Genomic DNA, 19,974 nt, shown 5'->3' with positions numbered 1-19,974 from the left:
TTTACTCCTGTTTCCACCTTGGCTATCGACCTGCTTCATTCACTTGCACGGAGGCACTGGCTTTCTAAGCTGCAGATTCTTCAGCTATAAAAGGTCACTGCTCTCCCAGGGACAGCTTTTAGCTTTTGTTTCAGGCTGTCTGGTGGTACTCTACAATGCATTCTTTTGGCTCTCTGTATTTTGCCAGACACCTGACTGATTGCAGCAAAGAATCCTGGCCTGGGAAGCCTTGTGAAAACACAGGGGAGGCTGTAGACAACTCAAGTGCTGCAATTGCCTGTGCCAAAAGCTGTCCCAGCCAGAGCCAGGAATAGCCTTCTTCTGCTTAATTTCCCTCAACAACATGGATGTGATAGCCATTCTCAGAGTGGGGCTCTCTCACTGATAAACCCAGGCATGGAGAGGTCAGCGTGGCTATTTTCCACCTCAGGCAGGGCTACAAGAAGGAGGCCCCATGCATGTGAACGTGCATATAGATTTCATATCATCCCTTGCAATTGTAAAAGGAGTTCCCGGTTAATTTTAACCCCTTGGCTTCTTTTCAAGTTACTGAAATCAGGTTGAAGCACACAGGAAGGGTTTGCACTACTGCTCTCCCTCTCAAAGTGAACCAGCTCCTGTCAGGCCAGGCATGTCCCTTCTGTATTGCAATACAGCACAACTTGTAGTGCAGGAGCTGACTTCTCAGAAAAAAGCCTTCCCACCATAGATTCACCAGAACACAAGTTTAAAGCATCTTCTTTATTATCCCAACAGCTGGGTGAGTGGAGAAGGGGCAGGGAAGACACAGGGGACTTAACCTGTGAGCTGGGCTGCATGAGTGGTTTGCATAAGGATACACTGAGCCAAATGCTCCTGCAGTGACCTCTGTATCCCTGGCCAGCAGCTCCCCAAGTACCATTGCTTTTGCCTTCAGAGCATTAGAATAGCTGCTCAAGTCAGTTCTTTCTGACTATAAATGTATATATACATATTTGTACCCATTGGTCAGCTTGCTGCCCACTCTCTTCTAGATGTAGGCTGTGTTAGGTTTTCTTTTTACCCCCCCAACCCCATCTGGTTTAAATTTTAGGGCTGTCTGGACAAGCTTGAAAGTCAATTAGGAATCTTTTCTTTTTGGTGTTTTATTGTGGTAGAGGAATTAAAGCCAGGGTTTTGTAGGCAGCTCTTCTTCTCTACTGTTTTCTTTCTTCAGTTTTTATAAGCTCTACTATCACTATTATATGTATATCAAGTATTATTTTACTAGAATCTTGGGTCTGGAAAATGAATCATGCTGTTTCTGTCTGTGGATGGCTTTATGATCTTGAAGGTCTTTTCCAACTTGAGCAATTCTGTGATCCTAACAGCAAAACATAGCTGAAGCTCGTAAGATAGCATATGCTTGGTTCTTTCCAGAGAGGTGCACTGTATGGTGCTACAGCAGAGATAATGGGGTTTTGACCCAACACCTTTGTAAGAAGTCTATAATACCCTTGAACATGCAGGCACAAATGTAAAAGCTGTGACTGGAGACAAACGCAACCATAAATCTTGGGTTTATGGACTGAATCAAACCTAGAGGATTAAGTTCTGATTCGATAATTAACCTGGGATTCAATGCTGCTCTGTATCGTGTTGGGCAAATGCACTGCTTAGTATTTAAATGAGTTTTCATGTTATTTTTCACACCTGGGAGTCGTGTGAAACATTAAGGAACAGCTTTTGCCTGCAGAGGGGGGGAAAAAATGCATGAAGGGAAACAAGAAAGCCATTTGCTGAGATTTTACTAGCAACTGTTTCAGGTATATAAATATAGCAGCTTGCTGTGCCTTTGGCCACCAGAGCAGTGTTTGTGCAATAGCTCAGCTTTATGTTAAATTTTGCAGAATAGCTCTTAGGAGGCTTGGGAAGAAAAATAGTTTGGTGTTTATTCTTTGACCTGAGACTCAGGAGACTTCAGTGTGCTTCTGCATGTGCAGATGAATGAATTTCTCTCTCTGCTTCTGCTCCTCCTACCAGCAGTTTATAATCTCTCTAGGGGACAAAATTCAGACCCTTGTTTGCTGTTAAGGATGATGGAACGTCAGTTTGGTGGGTCCTCTTAGTGCTTTTACTATCATTCAAAAATATTAAAAAATATATATTAAAAAAGAAAACAAAAAAACAAGAAGTAGATGCTAGAAAGTGCACAGAATGGGTGGGTTTTTTTTGTTTTTTTTTTTTTTTGCTCTTCAAGGTGGTTACTCGTGCGTTCTTTACATATGGACTGAGTAGGCTGGGAGGTTCACTCTGACACATGGTGGTTATCATTGCTGCCTTCTTGCAGATGTAGGACTTCGATACTACCTTGTAAACCAAGTCCAGCATTTATGAGCAATGTGTCTTATTTGAAGAAAGAAGATAACAAGTCGGGATTGAAACTCCTCCAGGACTTTGGCATCTTGCTTCATGCTGGTGTAGAAGAGGCTGGCGGCCAGGATCAGTATCACACAAAATGATAGCCCCAGGAGCTTAGGCAATCCAGGTGATGACCTGTCATTTACTAGAAACAAGTAAGGAGGAAACAGAAAGCAGCCTTATTTCAGTGTTATCTCATGCACTTCCCAAATTTGATGCCCTACTGATGCCATTGTCCCACTTTTCTGGGAACAAAGGGCACATGGGGATCTGGCAGTGAGCCCTTCTGTAGGTATTAGTTAAATGATAGTGGGTTACATTCCTGATGCAGGCTGATGATCTAATGGCGCATTTAAAGAGTTTAATTATATACAATAAGAAAAGGATTACCATAGCTAATGCATAATCTCTAATTTCCTTCTGGCAATTATTTTTTATGCCTTTAAGCTAAACATTAGCTTAATGTTCTTGTATTTTAAAATATCTCCCCTAATCATTTAATGCACACAAAAGTTCCATAAAAAGAGAAGATCTAGATTTCTTGTCCCCTTCTCTTGTTACTTGGCCTGTTTTGGGTCCCTGCTAATTACACTAAGTGCTGAGAAGAGGCTCTATTAGGTGAGAGGCACATTCAGGAAGCTCTGATGGGCTTAACCTCTCTCTAAGTGCTAGGTGTACTAATTGTAATGGAACATCCTTAGCCATTTGCTCTTAAATAGAAGGACACTGTAAACATTTTTCTTGCCTGTTAAAATATAATTCAGAGTTGTTTAAAGTGCTGTAGGTCAGGCGTAGTACATGTGTGGAAATCAATGGGCTACATTTAGCTTGCTGACATTCATACAGCTCTTTAGAGGTGCCTCAGCTTTTATACGTGTGTATCCAGTTTGATTCAAACCTGGCAGCTGTGTTTGACTGTGTGGTCATTGCACCATTAGTATTTTATAAAGCACTTTGATTATTAAACATGCAGTATAAAACCAAATTCATGCTTGAATAGAAACCCATAGTGTGCAGCTATTTTCAAGCCATATGCACATAATCAATAAGAAGATAAAAATGTGTGGATTATTATGGCTAAAGGACCAGCATTAGCTATAACATATTTAAATTAGCTTCTACCACCAGCCCTGGAATACACAGCAGTCCATTAAATTGTCATTCAGATGTACAGAGAGGAAGGTAAAAGTCATAAAACCTAACAGAAACACATAATAATGTATCAGAAAGTGTATTGGGAAAAGGTAAAATGTTAATAAGCAGTCATTTTATAGCTTCTAGAAACCAAATCAATGTACCATAATAGATTTGAGTGAATTATTTGCAGCAAATAATTTATTCACTCGAATGTATCCTTTCTATTTGCAAATTATCCATGAACAGTCCTCAATTTTTATAAGTTTGATTATTTGATATTATTCTATGGATGGTTTATGTGAAGGTGTTTAGCCAGGAAGACTGATGAATGGTGTCCCCTGGGGATCCATCTTGGTGCTGAGGTGCTGAAACAGATTGCCCAGAGAAGTTGTGGTTGTCCCCATGAGTGGAGTGTTCAAAACCAGGTTGGATGTGGGGTCCTGGGCAAAACTATCTACTGCCTCGTTTAGCGGCTGACAACCCTGCCCAGGTCAGGGGATTGGAACTAGACAATCTTTAATGTCCCTTCCAACTCAAGGTATTCTATAATTTTTATGAATTTACTCACACCTTCCTGCTTTTTGCAGAGTTTTATAATCTGGAAGGTGATGTTTCCCTTGTGTGATCTTCCAGACTACCTGGTATAGCTCTTGAATGAGTGTGAAGCAGATAAAGCTTCCAGAAGGCCTGATGAGTATATTTTGTAAGGGTGAAACTTCACTGCAGTTCTCAATCAAAGGGCTTTTCACATCAGCCCTTTACTATTAAGTACTCACAATGATTTCCCTTCTTGTGGAAGTTACTTTCCAAGTCAAATTTTAGGGTTATTTAAAATGCAAACTTGGCTATTCATTATATCCTCTCAATACAGGAACATGCTTAGTTCAGGGATATAGAAAAACAATATGGACGAACAGTTCCAAAAATAAAGGAGTGATGAGCTATGTTTATGTAACTTCATCATGCTGCTACAGAAGTGTGCTTGGGTGCAGATCTGCCTTATTATAAGTAACAAATAGAAAATCATCTTAAATTTGTTATATTGTTTGTTGGAACAGCACAATCAGCCCTAGCCATGTGCTTTACACATAAGATAAAAGGAAATTGTCTGTGAGAAAAGCACTGGACCAGCATAATAGGAGGTTTTGTTTCACATTCTATATTAGCTGTGTGTTTCCATGCTGCCTGAGGGTTGTTTGGTCTTTTCAAGCTCCTTCCTCCCTATAGAATCTTGTTCCTAGCTTATTAACTCCCTCAGCTGATGCTACTGTTGGTGTGAATGTACAAACCCTCTTGCTGGGCAACTGCAGCAGTTTAGGATGTGGTAACATTTGCTTCCTTTTGGCTTCCCAGTACTATGGCTCTGTATGTTTGTATGCATATGTACATATAGGTATGTTTTCCGCTCTTAATGCACTACATACAGAAGGGGCTGGATATTGGCCAAGTCTTCTAGCAGTGATCAACATCTTAATAATATCCAGGTATGCATATTTCCTTGTGGGGGGGAGGGGGGGGGGTGTCTCTGAGGCTGGTTGGCCACATACATCCTTGCAAACAAAACGAAAATATTATTTTTATTATTTCTACCCTGCTGCCTCTGTATAAATGAATTGCCTCTTCTCCATGTAAGAAAGTCAGCAGGGAAAACTACTGTTTCACTTGGGGTGCTGTCCCTCCATATCTTTGTGAAAAACCTGTACCTATTTCATTGCCATAAAATATATTAATTATATTTAAATTAAAAATAGCTTCAGGGATTTCATTTTTGTTTCCACTATTTGTCTTACTGGATGCCTTGTTTAAAATACTGCACCAGGCCTCGTCAACACCTTGTGCTTTGTATGCTGAGAAAAAGGGGGGAGGGAAGGGGGGGAACAACAGCTGCTGACAGTATGAAATGGTTTGTATGTGGAGCGTCTGTTTACAGAATGTGTTCCCACAGCTGCAAAGGGAACTCAGGTTAGTACCATAGATGGCTCAAAGTTATGATGTAGAACTTTGACTTACCCGCTACGTAGTCACAGCAGGAAATAACTAGAAAACAGAACAAAAGCATTTTTAGATGTGTGGAAAGGGGGCATTTCTTGTCTGCAGAGGTAGACACAGTGGATGGTGTGTCTGCAATTGTCCATTGCCTTACAGACACTGGGCAATATCTTGCTGAAAGTACTTATGCCAGATGAGGATTTACCTGCTCCATGCAAACATGCAGGTGCACTTCAAGAAGGTGAGGGGGGGAAAAAAATATATGATTTAGCAGAGTTTTCTTGCTGTTATGGGGAGTTCAGGAGTGAGATATCACACACACACACAAAGAAACCACAAACCCCCTAAACTCTTCCTACTCTGCATCATTTGTAGAAGGGAAGTGAAATAAACCAGAAGGTTGAGAGAACAATGAGGTTTAGAAAATAAACCCCACTGTAAGACACAACCTTCATCCAATATCCTGGAACTGCCTTTGCTTGGCAGCTGGGCCCCAGATGCAATCCAGCATGAAAAGGCCCAAGTATGGAAAAACTTTTTTCTTGCCAGCCTTTATAGGAATAATGTTGTATGGGCAGACAGCAAACCATCTAAACTGTAGGCTATTTGTAATACAGAATATTACGTAGGAATTGGGACTTTTCTTCTGTTTCCATAAAAAAGAGTCAGTCTTTGACCTTGCAGGTCCCTGCAGCTCCTTCCTTTGGAAAGGAAGGTCCAGGCTGCATGTCAACAACCTTATCAAGAAACAGCTTTCACTTCTGCACTAGAAGGCACCAGATGTAGCATGCATGCTTTTAAGCCAGCAATAGATCTGTATACAAACACAGCAAATGGATGCCAAGCCTTGTTTTTAGAAGCTGAGTAGCAGTCCAAACAGGTGGTTGACAGGAATTTGTCACCTGTGTTTTTGCTGGCTGATATATCAAAACAGTACAATTTTAGCTCTGTAGCAATAAACACAATTTTTTCTTAGCTGGGTCTGTTTGTGAAAGCCAGAATAAAGCAACAATTCTTACTTGGTTATGAGTTGTATATAGCTTGTGCATAAGCTGGATCCTTGTGCTAGACCTCAACATAAGGTCAGCCTCAGCTGATCTATCTGCGGTCTGTTATTTTGACTCATGAAGTTTAGAGGCCAGGCTAGTTCTTTTGTTCCTTGTGTACCCTGATTTGCAGTTACAGTTATGTCCTGGCTGATTTTAACCCCAATTGGTCAGCTAGGCTCAGAGCATTTCTGTCTTTTGGCATGAAAACTACTCAAAAACAAGGAAAAAGAGCTCCCCGCATGGTATTACATCCTAGTTACCCAGATTTATGCAAGCATGTTTAAATTTGGTCTGAGCTCTTTTCTGTGAATGAGAGCATTGTTCTGGGGTGATGCTCAGCCAAGCCCATGATCTGCAATGGTTCCTGTGGGGGCTGGCTCATGAGTTCACCATGAGAGCAGCCTGAAGATGACTTTCTCCTTTAGGATGGGCAGGCAGATAGACCAGATGCACTTCTGCAGAAGATATCTGCACTGGATCTGCAGCTCAAAATAACAGATAAAACTGGTGGAGGGGTAGGATAATGTGACAGACAGGGTGAACATTAAGAACTAGACAGGTCATGGCAGAAGTCCTAATAATTTGAACATACCATGTTCAATGACTTCTTCTGGCTCACGAAATCGAACCCTTCTCTCTGCTTTCCGCTTTTCCCCCATATCCTGGTCCACAGGTGGCCTTTTCCTCAGTATTGAAGGAGGACAGCTACTGTCATCTGTCTGAAGAGTTGATTAAAAAACAAAACAAAAGGCTTTCAAGCTGGAGTAATGAATTTTGAGTGAAACTTTGGGGTTTTGTGCTTGTATTTTTACCATGTCCCTCAAAGAGCATGATACAAAACACATCTGATGTGGCATTTACTGTTAGATCACTGTAATACCTATAATAGGGCAATACAGACATTCCTTCATTGTCAAAGATCTTCAGTACTCTAAAGCTGTCTTCTCAGGAAAAATCTTACTTAAAGTAATAGAAAAGTGCTCAGAAAGCCTTTCTCAATGCTACTGAAGTTATTGAAGGTGGCTGCTCGACAGACTAGGTCAGAAGAACAGAAATATGATTTGAAATACGTGTTTTATGTTTTTGGAAGCATCTTTGAAATGTTATTCTGAGCTAAGCAGCTCTGTTTTGGATGCAGTGTTGCCATTTCAACAACTGTAACTATTCATCAGTCTTTTGTTTGGATGCTATCCCATTGGGTATGAGAAGGTAATTGTTTGAGTTTCGATATCACAATTGTGTTGCTGTTCTATTTTCTGCTTGCAAGCCACACTCAGTCTTTGATAATGAAATCAGATTGCTGTGGATTCTGCCAAATGACAAAAAGCAGAGCTGAAATAATAATAATAAAAATCCCTCATCTGTGCCAGAGTGTTCCTAATGTCGAACTCTAAAATGAATCCAATGCATCTCAGTTCAGATACATCCATTGTTGTCAGAAAGTGGAGCAACAGATGGCAACTGTTCTCCTTTTTGAAGACATAAGTGGGTGGCAGAAATTCTGCATGTTTTGTTTTTAAGATGAAGCTGTCTTCTCTACACACCTTCATCTGCACCTCTTCATTTCCTTTCTTCTCCTCAGGAATATTATCACGAATATTATTTCCTTTATGTTTATTTTGTTTCTGCTGTGAATTGTCCCTGCTCCCCTTTATCCTCATTTGTCTTTTTCCTACTCAGTGAAAAACCTGTAGTTTTCCCAATGCATCACATGCTGGATATTCCCATGACCAAACACCTGCTGATCACATTGGCCTGGAAAGAGGTGCCACTAATGGTTGGGTCCAGAGAGGGATTTAGGGGTGACATTGCTGGGCAGATCAAGTCTACCAGAATGGCTTTCTGGTGATTAGTTATGCTTCCTACGTAGCTCACAAGACAATTATATGCTTAAAAATAGCATTCACAGCTGCTGGACCACTGAACAGGAAGGCATACAGCACATACAGAAGGAACTGCTGTGGAGTGAGGAACATCTTCAGCACTAATACATTCTCTTGAGGGATTAATAAGCTGGATTTTGGCATGGCATGTCACTGGTGAGAGTGTTTTCTCCGATCTTAGGGTCATAGAAGTAACCCTGCCTTCTCTGTGTTATACTCATGGGCAGAATGGTGGAGGTCTGCTGTTTTTTGTCCAGCAACTCAGAAGCTGGAAGACACAGAGTACAGGAGATCTGGGTTCAGCTTCTAAGTCTAAGGGGATATGAACCCACATTTACTATATGTACACTTCAATAATTAGACCTATGGTACATATAGCGGGGAATCTCAATCTCTGCCACTGAAGCCATCTTGTTTGGCCTGGAATAATTAAATATTCATTGGGACAACAAAAGAAAGAATGACTTAACAGGCTGGTGTTTGGGTGCTCCCTTGGGGGGGTGGAAGAGGTCTGCTCCAATCCTTGCACCAATGAATACTTAATGTGAAGTACTTAAATATTCATTGGAGCAGTCACTGGGAATAGGGTCTCTTGTCTATCAGGTGAGTGCCCTGATCACTCTGCTGTAGTCTTACACATACACACACACATGCACACGTGCTTTCTGGCATAATAAATATTTAATTGCTTGTTGTAAAAGGCAACAGCTTCAAGAAGGCACAGCACAAGTTGCCCAGCTCAGACCAGCAGTGGTCACAGCTCTTACTGGGATGTGTCCTCTAGTGGCACAGTCAAGGAAACCTTATATTTTAAGAGATTCATAACCCCAGAAGACACTTTTTTTTTCTGTATGAGATTTGTCTCAGCAATGTCACCTCGAGATAGAAAAATGCTAAACAGGTAGATAGCTGAATAGCACCTAGCCAGCAAAAACCTTAAACAAGTAGTGGCATTTACAATATTTACTAGGCTTTAACAACCTGTGGAAATCAAAGCTGCACAATATCAGAAAAATATGATACATTTCCCTCTCAGACAGCAACACAGTGTCAACATGCAATGATAAGAATTGGAAACCTACCAAAGTGTTAGGTTGGAAAATATATGCTGTTATAAATGACTCACCTGTGAAAAGCTGTGGGCATTGAGCACAAGGACTCTATCACTCATCAAGAGATTACTTACCCGGAGCTGCTCTGCGCTAGGATCAGAAGATGGGCTTGGGCATCCTTGGGACATGTACCCTGAATGCTATCATGAAGCCTCCTGCATGAGGCTTCAGTTGGAAAGCAACTCATTCAAGGAAATGGGGAAGGTTGGGGAGAAACTCCTGGAGGTCCCTCTGCAGGGAGGGCTGAGGCAGCAGTGCCACCAAGGGATGGGAGCTGTGATAGATGACAGAATAGTGGAGAGGGGAGTTTCTGCCCTTTGTGACATTGTTGGCTGTGGAAGGATGACGTGGCTTGAAATGTACTCAGCAGCCAAAAATAGTATATAGTGATAACAGTGGATGTGCAGCCGGGCTTTCCTGGCAATTGGAAAGGGCTGAATGGAGCAAATCACAGATTAACACCTACATACCCATATGCATAAATGTAAATTCAAGACTTCTTTTAGTGGAGGTTACTCCATTTCCTGATTATGTTGGTCTCCTTTCTAGAAGCCATACCCAGTCCCCAAAATTATGCAAGTTGCATTTATTTTAGTCATTCTCCTGTTCAAAATATGCGGGCAAAAGCCATTAGGAAGTAGATATAAATGTAGTGGGTTCACATATATCTCCCTTCAGTACAGTTATGGCCTCATTTCATATGTTTCACAAATTAGATCCATTATAGTAGTAATAAAATGAGATTTTAACTTTAGACATTTCTACAGATATTATAATAGGATTATTGATAATGAAGAGAGGTGATTTACCATTCAACAGACTTCAATAGCCTGTTGTCAAATGCTGAAGGCTGGCCATCATTAAATATACAATTTCCAGCTAGAATTACCTGACATGACTGCTGAAATGTGGTGGTTTACTGTCTCTACAAACACAAGCTTGAACTTTTTTTGTTCTTCTTTTCCTGGACCTATTTATTTGCTGTGAAATGTCTAAAGAACTATAGTCGTGTTATTTTCCAGCTCAGTTGTGATCTCCCATGGATTAACACTGGCATTTGTTCTTTCACAAGGGGAACTTTTGCTGCAGAGTGGGAGGAAAGACCCAAGTGTTTTAATCTGTTACAGCTACCCAGTGGCATAAGGGTTGCAAGCAGCTTATACTGGCAGTGGGGACCAGTCTCTGCATTAGATTACAATGATTTTAAGAGATGCTGTCCTCAAACCAAGAGTGAAAGCCCTTTCCAAGAGTGAAAGCAGTGTCAGCATGGAGGTAGACACATTTTGCTGGCCTGGGGCACTTCACTAATGCACCATACCTAAAAGCTACTTGGAGAGAATTACCTTACCTTCTCTTTCCTGTACATTGGGGTGTTGGAGGGCTTTTCTTCATGCTGCAACTGGCTCACAGCCACAGGGCTTGAAAAATGATCTCAAAATCCCCTCTCAGTTGTGTCCTGCAAGTGTTTCACAGTGGTTATTTTTGAGATACCTAAACTGAGCTTTCAGTGGTGAAAATTCTTTCTTCAAAACTTTGCTGAGAGTAGATCCTGAACAGAAAGGTGACAAAACCTTCCAAAACATGGTACCTAGCTTCTCTGATTCCTCCTTGTTCCCACTGTTACAATCACTTCCAACTAATTAATAGAAATAATTTATGTGAATACTGTGGCCAGAAAAATGGGTGGAGATGGGAGGAGGAAAGTCAAAGCCTGGCCTTCTCACTCACGTTCTCTACACAAATTGTCTCATTCATTTTTACTAGTGTCATCCCTCAAGGCACATGAAAAGTTTGTGTAGCTGCTTCTGCACGCAGTGGAAATGAGCTCGGCAGCTTTTATAGACCTGAATGACAAACCCTATTCCTGCCTTTTCTACCAAATCTGATTTTGTTGAAAATGAGGTCATATATTTTTTAAATAATTGATTTTTTTTTGTTGTTGTTGTTGTTTAGATTCTCTTAAAAAAGCCCATGAGAAATGTTGTTCTTTTTTTTTTTTTTTTTCCTTATTGTTTTCAAATAATGGATATTTTAATTTTCAACTCCAGAAATCTCAAATTCAACCAGGGCGGTGGTTGAATCGCCATCCCTGGATGTGTTTAAGAGCCGTTTGGATGTGGTGCTCAGGGATATGATTTAGCAGAGGGCAGTTAGAGTTAGGGTACTATGGTTGGGCTGCGGTTGGACTTGATGATCTTCAAGGTCTTTTCCAACCTGGATAATTCTATGATTCTCTTCAGTTCCAGACATCCCCCTTAAATGTAAACAATTTTTCTGCTCATTTAATTGAAACATAATAAAGCATCTTATAAATGTTTTCATAAAAGATTGCTATGTAAGTGTTAGAAATGATCACTTAATAGTACAGTTCTCACTTCTTTTTCTGCAATGTGTTAATTATACTGATAGTAATGGTTGTAAATGCTTGAATAATTTGTAGTTACCTGGGCACTCAAGTTCCAATGGATAAAGATGTCAGGAGTTCAGATCTCATAATAGGGGCATATCCATTCCTACTAAGTGCTTTTCATTGCAGTTTAACAACCTAAAATTGGATATACATTAGGAATAAAACACAATTTAATGCACAAAGCAAAGAATTCCATGAAAACAGCTTCTGAAATCAATGGTAATAAATAATAGTTACAATATTGAAATAATTACTACTTTAAGCTGGGAGAATTTCCTTTTGCTTTGAAGCTTTGATGTCATTTCGTGCAACATATGTCAGAACCAAAGCTGGACAAAGAATTCATAAATGAATTATTTAGCTGATGAGTGTCACCTCTGTTTCTTTCTGCTAATTGTTCACAAATAGATAGTGACTTTTGTGAACGTATTCATTATTCAGATTTATTCAGTGGATAATTGCTGGGAGTAATTCTTTGTCTGTAGATTGCCTGGAAGCATTTTTCTGTGACCATTTAATAGTAAAAAACTATCCAGGCTTTTAATGTGAGACAAACTAAAAATATCTGTAACTACTGATGAGTCCTTAAGCGTGACCAATACACTGCAGTCTTAATCAGTAAATTGCTTCTTCTGAGGACAAACTCCACTACTTCCTCTATTACATAGGAGAGAAAGCAAAGACATGTCAAATATCTACGCAGTGCCGACTTTGAAGGGCTTACATTGTACATGCAAATGAGTTTTTTACAAGAAAAGGGTTGCTTAGGTGTTTGCTCAGCAGAAAAATAAAACAAGCCTGAACAAAACATGATTGACTTTCCAGTGAATAAATATGAACAGTCCACACAAAGGAACTGACTGCACAGCCACTATTTTCATGCAGTACTCCAATGGAAGATGTCTAGGAAATAAACATAACATGATAAAACAATTTTACGCTCAGAGGATAGCTGTGTAACCATATGAATTCTTTTTCCATTTCCTTCTGCAGGAATAAATATTTTAGACAAGCAAAGTACTTTGTAAATGATGCCTTTGTGGGGATTCGTATGGCCTGGTTCAATTATTTTGAAACCTAGCAATTTTCTCATATCATTGAATCTGGTTTTATTGCAAATAGGGTCATAGAAATACTCACTCATTTTGATAATGGACTTAGTTTATCTTAACTATTAACACTTCCAGGAGGTTTATACACACAAGTATATATTCAATATTTATGGATATGCATGGTGCATATATATTAATAATGAAGTAACTTTATCTCCAACAATCTGAAAACAAAATCACGTAACACCATACAATGCGGGGTGCAGAGGTAACTGGAAGCAGCATATCAGGATAACAGAACAGAAAAGGAATAAATAAATTAGAAGGTAGACTTCCATATCTTCTTCAACTTCCAGAGTGTCAACTGAGCCTTTGTTCAATATTCCACCTTTCGTCGTTCGGTGTGCTCTTGATTAATAATTTAGAGACGCACCTTTTGGCAGCAAGGTAAGTTCTGTGTTTGCCAAGAGTGATTTTCCATCAGTCAGGGAGTGCATCAGGAAATAAAAAGGCGAATTGCCCCACAGAGCATCATTAGCCGTGTTCCTTCTTCCTTTTTGTGCCACTGGAGAAACAGATTTACTGCTGAAAAGCGAGGAACACCCATGAGGTGTCATACGGCACTTTTTCTGTCCTCAGACCTTCCAGGAAAGAAAGCGCTGCATAAATCCCAATCTCCAGACAAAAGTCAGTCCTTGGGACTGCATTTCCATGTATGTTCAGCATCAGAAGGGTTTTGTTAATCCCTCTTCTGACGGTCACTCCAAAATGGGATGTTTTTGAGGGGTTTGAAAAATGAAGCATAATGGAGACAGAACAATGAATGGGCAGATGGTCTTACAACACTTAAATTTACACTTACATTTCCCTGTAGTTCTATAGTATTACAACTTCCTATTTACTTCTGAAGGCATAATCCTGGCTGTATTTCTAAGTGTAGCAGATACTTCTGGGTGGTGAGCACCTTCCTGGAGCTGTGGCATCTATTCTAAATATCCAACATGCAAGTGCTTATACTGCTTTTGAACTGAGCACTTCTCTAAGGCAAAGTTGCTAACACCCAGCAAAATTTATCGATTTTGCATTGTCGAAAGGTCCCCACTGCAGGTCAGTGAGGTTTTTGCTCTGTTGGGACTGGCTAGAAATGATTTAACTCTGTTGAAGAACGTGGTCTCCATTCATCCCTGGCATGAATCCATTGAATTGCAAAAGGCGTAGATCTTTTTCCATTTCCAAAATTGCCTCTGTTATTTATGTGTCTTTCCAGGTAGATGTTACAAACAGCCACAGTTCACTTGTGATGATATATAGTAAACAGAGTGGGATTTTTTGTGCTGCTGAAACAAACTTTCTAAATAATTACAAAACAATTCCACATCTATTCCATAATTAAACTCCTGAGATTACAGCCAAGCCATTATTTGTGATTCAGCATGCATTTTGACTTTGGAAATATCCTATAAATCATTAGGTTTATTCCACTTGAGGTTTTCTCCTTCTTTCTGTTCATCCTGCCACTGGGATCTACAACGTAAAGCATGTATTGATTGAATAACAGTTACCAAGTAACCAAATGCTAATACCTGCTGTTGGCTCCCTGTTTCCACATCGCTCAGTCCTGCTGATGGAGAATGTGGGAGACAGAGAGAGCTGAAGTGGGTGAGGTCATTCTGAGTCAGCTTTTAACTGAGTGTTATCATATTTTAGCAACAGAAGGGAATGGAATTGAATTCTCCTTGCAGCAGCCAAGCTGCCAGCAGCCAGGAGATGGGTGAGGAGGATGAACCCACTGCCAGCAGGTAGATGGCTGAGCTGGTGTAAAATAAAAACAGAGGCAAAAAGCATGAAAAGCAAAATCCTCAGAAGCAGCAAAAGCAGAATTATCTTCAGGAGCTTTATTTAAGCCGCAATCGCTTTGTGCTCTCTGTTGTGTTGATAGGGGCTTTCTCTAATGATTCCTCATTTCCCCAATTGAGTTCTGGCCAGAGGAGAAATCAGGATAGGATAACAGCAGTATATAGCCTAAAATGAGGATTAGCAGTCTTATCTAAATCCCAGTGATATCAAAAGGCTCCTGTTGACTACTGCAGGCCATGGTCTGTCCTGAATGGATTTTAGAAACCTGGAAGCTGTTAATGCCAGACTGGTCTTGAGAAGGGCAGTGAGTGGGACTTAGAGCAGTGGGGAGGGAGAAGCCAGGGGAGCTGCAAAGCATCTAGGTACAGGCACTGCTGCATAAGGTGATTTGAAAGCCCTGATGTAAATGCTCTTTAGCTCCATTTGTGGTGTCACCTTGGAGGGGGATTAGATTAGATTAGTGACATGAAAGGAGAACAGGAAAAATGGAGAGAAGAAGAGACTGAAGCATGAGAAAAACCCAAACAATTAGAATATTCAGAAATCAGAAGGAGCTTGGACAGTGATACCAAATAATGAAGAATATAAAAAGCAAGTAGCATATCCTGCTGTTGTCGGCAGCCACTTTAGGCTAGTGTTAAGTATATTAAAGTCTATTAAAGCTGATATTTGTTCTGGATTTAATTTCTTGTAATTAGAGACTCTCTCCTCATCTCCACACACTGGAGGCTGGTGTTTTCAGAGTAAAACAAGGACTTAGAACAAAGAGTGAATGCTACAATTTCTGAATCTGGGCAAATGCTTCTGAAACTTACATTCAATTGCATCTCAATGTAAGCTGGGGCAAGGATGATAAGCAAATGAAAATTTCTGTTCCAAGCAGAGCGTTGTTTAGCATGTTGGCAGCAGTGTCCAAGAAACCTGCTCGTGTCAGGACAAAGTTGGTGTCTCTCACATGGAGGTGGCTGATAACAGGACATACTGGAGAGCCTAGAACTGGGTTCAGCCCTGATCCCTGAAAGGCTTAGATCAGATCTGTAAATGGGATGCCCTTTACCAACTTGTTACCAGCTGCCTTGCAATGGGTACAGCCTTTTCTCTACTTTTTTCCTTCTCCCTAGTTTATTCTTATCAGGAATTTGGTTTAGGACCTGGGAATGACTTGGCCTAAATTGGTATGTTTCTAAGAATCAGCTCTTTTTCAACAAATCATCTTTTTTTTTTGTTTTGTTTTGTTTTTATTTTTAATTTTAATACAGAGCATTTGTCAGCGTGTTTTTCATCATCTCAACTGTATGATGCCTTTCAATCAGTCTCCTCAATGAAATAGTGGCAATAACAATACCTTTGCTGTTTCAAGCTAGATAAATGCAAACACAAGGAATAAGCTTCACAGGATAGTGATGGAGTTTGTGAATTAATAATGTCTGAAGGGAGAAGGATTGAAACTAAGCTCTTGTTCTGTCATGATTCAAGCAAATCCTGTTCATTGCCTTGCATTCTCTCTTTCATGCTTTACACCTGCTGTAGCAAACATCTCTAGGTATAAATACTGAGACTGGAATGCTCTTATCCTCTCTACCTAGAGCTAGTATTTATCCCTATGTATTGCAGAGCTGGATAAAATGACAACCCTTTTGGTCAACACTGAGGCAAAGGAATCATTCCAGCTTTAAAGTATAGATGATGGGGAAGTGATGTCACTCTACCAGAAAAAGGCCTCTCCTGCTTCTGTGGCTCCAGCTCAGCAGCCCTCAGGCTGTAGGACTGAAATGTCTCTTTCTGACACTCCTGATTTTGACAAACTCTGTCACTTATTGCAGAGATGTTTCTAGAGCTGAGAAATGGTGTCAGTTTCCACAGTGGACATTTTTGATGGTTGAAACGAAATGCTATTAGTATGGGATGCTATAAAACTTCTTCATGTATAAATTTTCCTCTGTTTATATGACATATTTACCCCAAAACTTTATCTGTTCAACAAAAAAGAGACCTGGTCCTGCCCTACTGCATGAGATGCTGATGATGCCAATGAAGAGTTCTGCATGTGGAACCCAGGCAGGACTCAATCTCTGCTACTCACAACTGTTAGACTGACAGAATAAGGAAGTCCTATCTGTTAGGATTCTTTGGGGTCAAGCTGCCTTTCTAATTACTCCCCTACAAAAATACTTCCGAAAATTGAAATTTGTTAGCATTTACTCTTTGTTTAAGAGGAGTAATAAGAAACACAGAGGCTGGGGCAAGGAATTGTTGAGCCCCAAACACAGATATCAAGTTTATTGTCTGACTAGAGAAATAATTCTATTTTCTTCTGGTTGAAGTCACATTAGTAGGAGGGGCAGAATCTGACTGCAATGTTGACACTCTGCTCTCTTGAGCTCTATAGCTTTACTGGCTTCTGCCTAACAGCCAAGTAATTTCATCTGTCACATTCCCACTGGCTTTTCTGCTGTCACTAGCTTATTACAACTGGTGAATTTTTAGCATTTTGGCACTCACAGTGCACTGACACACAGCATAGTCTTCTGAATAATACAGTTTGCTTTCAGTCCATGAGTGAAGAAAGTATCTGTCTCCTTCACACTTCCTTTTCTTTAAATGAATTTTCCTTATATCCAGCAGTCTTATATCCAGAGTAGAATCTACTGTGCTAAGTCCTCAGTCCCTCAAACCACCTGCTTCCAGGAGAATTTCTTTGCTCAGAGCCAGGGCTGGTGATGCCTTGGGAATGAGTTCCCCAATTCAGGTCCTGCCCAATAGGCCATGCAGTAGCATCTTTCCCTAGGAGTGTGCACACCCAAAGGGAGCAACCAAATTTTTCTTATCAAATTAGTACAGTGTCTGCTCCAGGATTAATACATTCATTTTTGTAATTTCAGATACTTGTCACAAACATTTACTGCAAAACAATCAGTTCATTCCCATTCAATACAAGCACTTTATATAAGCAGGATGGAAAGTAGTTCTTGGGTTTGTGGATAGCACTGTGACAGGCACATAGAGCTTTCCTGATCCATGCACTGAGAGAAACTCAGAACTCTTTTCTGTACAGAGGGGATAACCAAGGATCTGAAATGTTGTCTGCATTGTTTTCAACCCTAATGGAACAGCAGGCTCTGAAGGAGCAGCCTGTCATAGTTACTTTATTCATATTCCATTCAAAAAAGCCTGCTAATAGACTTCATTGCTGCTCCAAGTAATGTTTATTATTAATCATAAAAAAGATATGCTTGTAGTCATTAGTCTTGCTTAAGACCAGAGCCCTACAAATCTATAGATACTGGTGAACACACTATGCCTGCCCCAAAGAGCAATGCAGAAGAGTAATGACCTGGCCCTCAGTTTCCATAAAATATAAGGGAAGCTGCAGAGTTTTGACAGAAGTAGGTGAAGCAGTTTTTATGATAGAGGCTCTCTCCACACTGGCCTATGCAGGCAAGAGCACAAAACCTTTTTCAGACGTACCTGTTGGTCGTGATGAAAAGTGTAGGCAGCATCTCATCCTGACACGTCTTGCTTGGGAGGCCTGCTCAGAAAAATCCTTCATCAGAGCAGCAGCTGTCGCCTTCCCTCGAGCAAATTCCTTTAAAGCTGTCAAAGATGCTGTAATCAGACTAGGTCATCAAAACCTGTCCTCCTGAGGACTGGAAATAAGATCCAGAGATGAGCATTCAGCTGCATGGGCAAGGTCTAAAACACTAAAGTTTCCATTGAAATTAAATCAAGGGACTGTAATTGCCGTGAAAGAAAAGCAAAGCAATCATTGGGAGAGCCTGAAAGCTTTCAGACTACCTCCTGAAGTGGTTCTGTCTGTAAAGCAGGGATCTATGTACTGCATAACAGAATCTGATAGCAGAGCAAAGCTTTTACCAGGAAGTCAATGTAGATATCTTAACTACTGGAGCATTTCTCTGTGTGGCACTTGGAGTGGAGCTAAAGCAAATTTTAATCGAGATTTCAACACACAGTTGAGTAGTTTTATTGCTAGGCTAAATTTTAAAAAAAAGGTTAATAAAGTAATAAAAATTGATTCTTTGTCTTCCTTCAAAACATAGAGTGGTGTTCAGTCTGTTTAATAATTTGTAAATAGAGTGGAATGAAGCCCAACAGCCATGCTGACCACTGAGGGAGGATTGCTGTGCTTTCCTGTACTCTCCTGTACTTGACGTTACACCATCTTTTTCCTATCACTCACATTTGGAAAAAGAAAGCTTCTCAATGCCAGCCATGACTGAACTATAGGAACAAGAAAAGAAAAAAAATACAGGGGAGTTGGACTAGATGACTTTTAAGGGTCCCTTCCAACTCAAACGATTCTAGGATTTCTGAGGCACTTGCTGTGCTCTAATTGCTATTTTCATTCATGTCCTTAAGAGTATTTCACTCCCTGTCTCTGTGATGCTTTTTACATCTGCCAGAAGGGGAAACTGAGGCGAACAGTGAACAGTGGTTCACCTGACTCCACTCTGCAAGGCAGAAACAGAGCTGGGCTGCCTGAGTGCTCCCACCTCCCTAAGAACTCCATGTTTCCCAGGCTCTAAGATGTGCTGTTGGAGGCTTCTGCAGGCTCACAGCTGTCCAAAGACAGCACATAGGGAAAAATCAGAGCGTAAAAACTGAAGGAAATGCTGCTGTAAATCCCATAATACCCAAAAGCAACCCTGCAAGGTCTTTGTAGTGAGGTAGAGATGAGTATAGAGCAAGCAGCAGAGAGGAATAACACAGTTTGTATAAAGTGATGTACTTGCCTGAGCCCTGTGGAAGAGCAGTACCCACTGGCGACACAGTGCAGAGTGAGCTGCAGGGATTCCTCAGCTGCTTGTCCTGGTGAAGGCTATTTAACAGCCCAGGCAACTGCCTGCAGCTCAGCTGAGAAACCACAGTGCCAAAAGCACATGAGACGGAGCCAGCACGATAAACATGAGGCTCCTTGACTTTTTCCTAAGTGTCTAATTATATATACATTCGGCATTCCTGGGGCTCAATTATAGCCTCAAAGTTGCTTTTCCTTCCTCAAAGGATTTGTCCCTGGGCCTATTAAGCAACCAAGAACAAAACAACAAGTGGCTCTCATGCCACGGGAGGATTCTTTATTCCTATATC

General features: G+C 40.6%; 1 protein-coding gene across 2 annotated transcripts; it reads right to left on the bottom strand.

The window, feature by feature from the left end:
- Positions 1–726: 726 nt before the first annotated feature.
- On the bottom strand, positions 727–19,730 carry C5H14orf180 (chromosome 5 C14orf180 homolog). Of its 2 annotated transcripts, XM_015865695.3 has the most exons (7): positions 19,620–19,730; positions 18,337–18,515; positions 11,994–12,094; positions 10,898–11,005; positions 7,147–7,273; positions 5,527–5,553; positions 727–2,524 (listed from the first exon to the last, which is right to left on the bottom strand). In XM_015865695.3, exons 4-7 carry the CDS (start codon positions 10,913–10,915, stop codon positions 2,325–2,327), a joined length of 372 nt encoding a protein of 123 aa, XP_015721181.2. In that variant the 5' UTR covers positions 10,916–11,005; positions 11,994–12,094; positions 18,337–18,515; positions 19,620–19,730; the 3' UTR covers positions 727–2,324. The 2 variants fall into 2 exon arrangements, with proteins under 2 accessions (XP_015721181.2, XP_015721180.2); XM_015865694.3 differs by lacking the exons at positions 10,898–11,005; positions 11,994–12,094; positions 18,337–18,515; positions 19,620–19,730 and adding an exon at positions 9,624–9,885.
- Between the last annotated feature and the right edge of the window lie 244 nt (positions 19,731–19,974).

The sequence above is a fragment of the Coturnix japonica genome, chromosome 5 (genome assembly GCF_054131305.1).
Source record: "Coturnix japonica strain WE chromosome 5, WE-NBRP24, whole genome shotgun sequence".
Classification (NCBI taxonomy): Eukaryota; Metazoa; Chordata; class Aves; order Galliformes; family Phasianidae; genus Coturnix; species Coturnix japonica.
This window is presented reverse-complemented; position numbering and strand designations above follow the sequence as displayed.

What these genes read in the sequence shown, in the direction of transcription:
- C5H14orf180 (XM_015865694.3), bottom strand. Translation starts at nt 9,677, where the DNA reads ATGTCCCAAGGATGCCCAAGCCCATCTTCTGATCCTAGCGCAGAGCAG. An exon ending in CTAGCGCAGAGCAGCTCCGG is followed by an intron (nt 7,274 to 9,623) that starts GTAAGTAATCTC and finishes TCAACTCTTCAG; the next exon opens with ACAGATGACAGTAGCTGTCC. An exon ending in CTGCTGTGACTACGTAGCGG is followed by an intron (nt 2,525 to 5,526) that starts GTAAGTCAAAGT and finishes ACTTGTTTCTAG; the next exon opens with TAAATGACAGGTCATCACCT.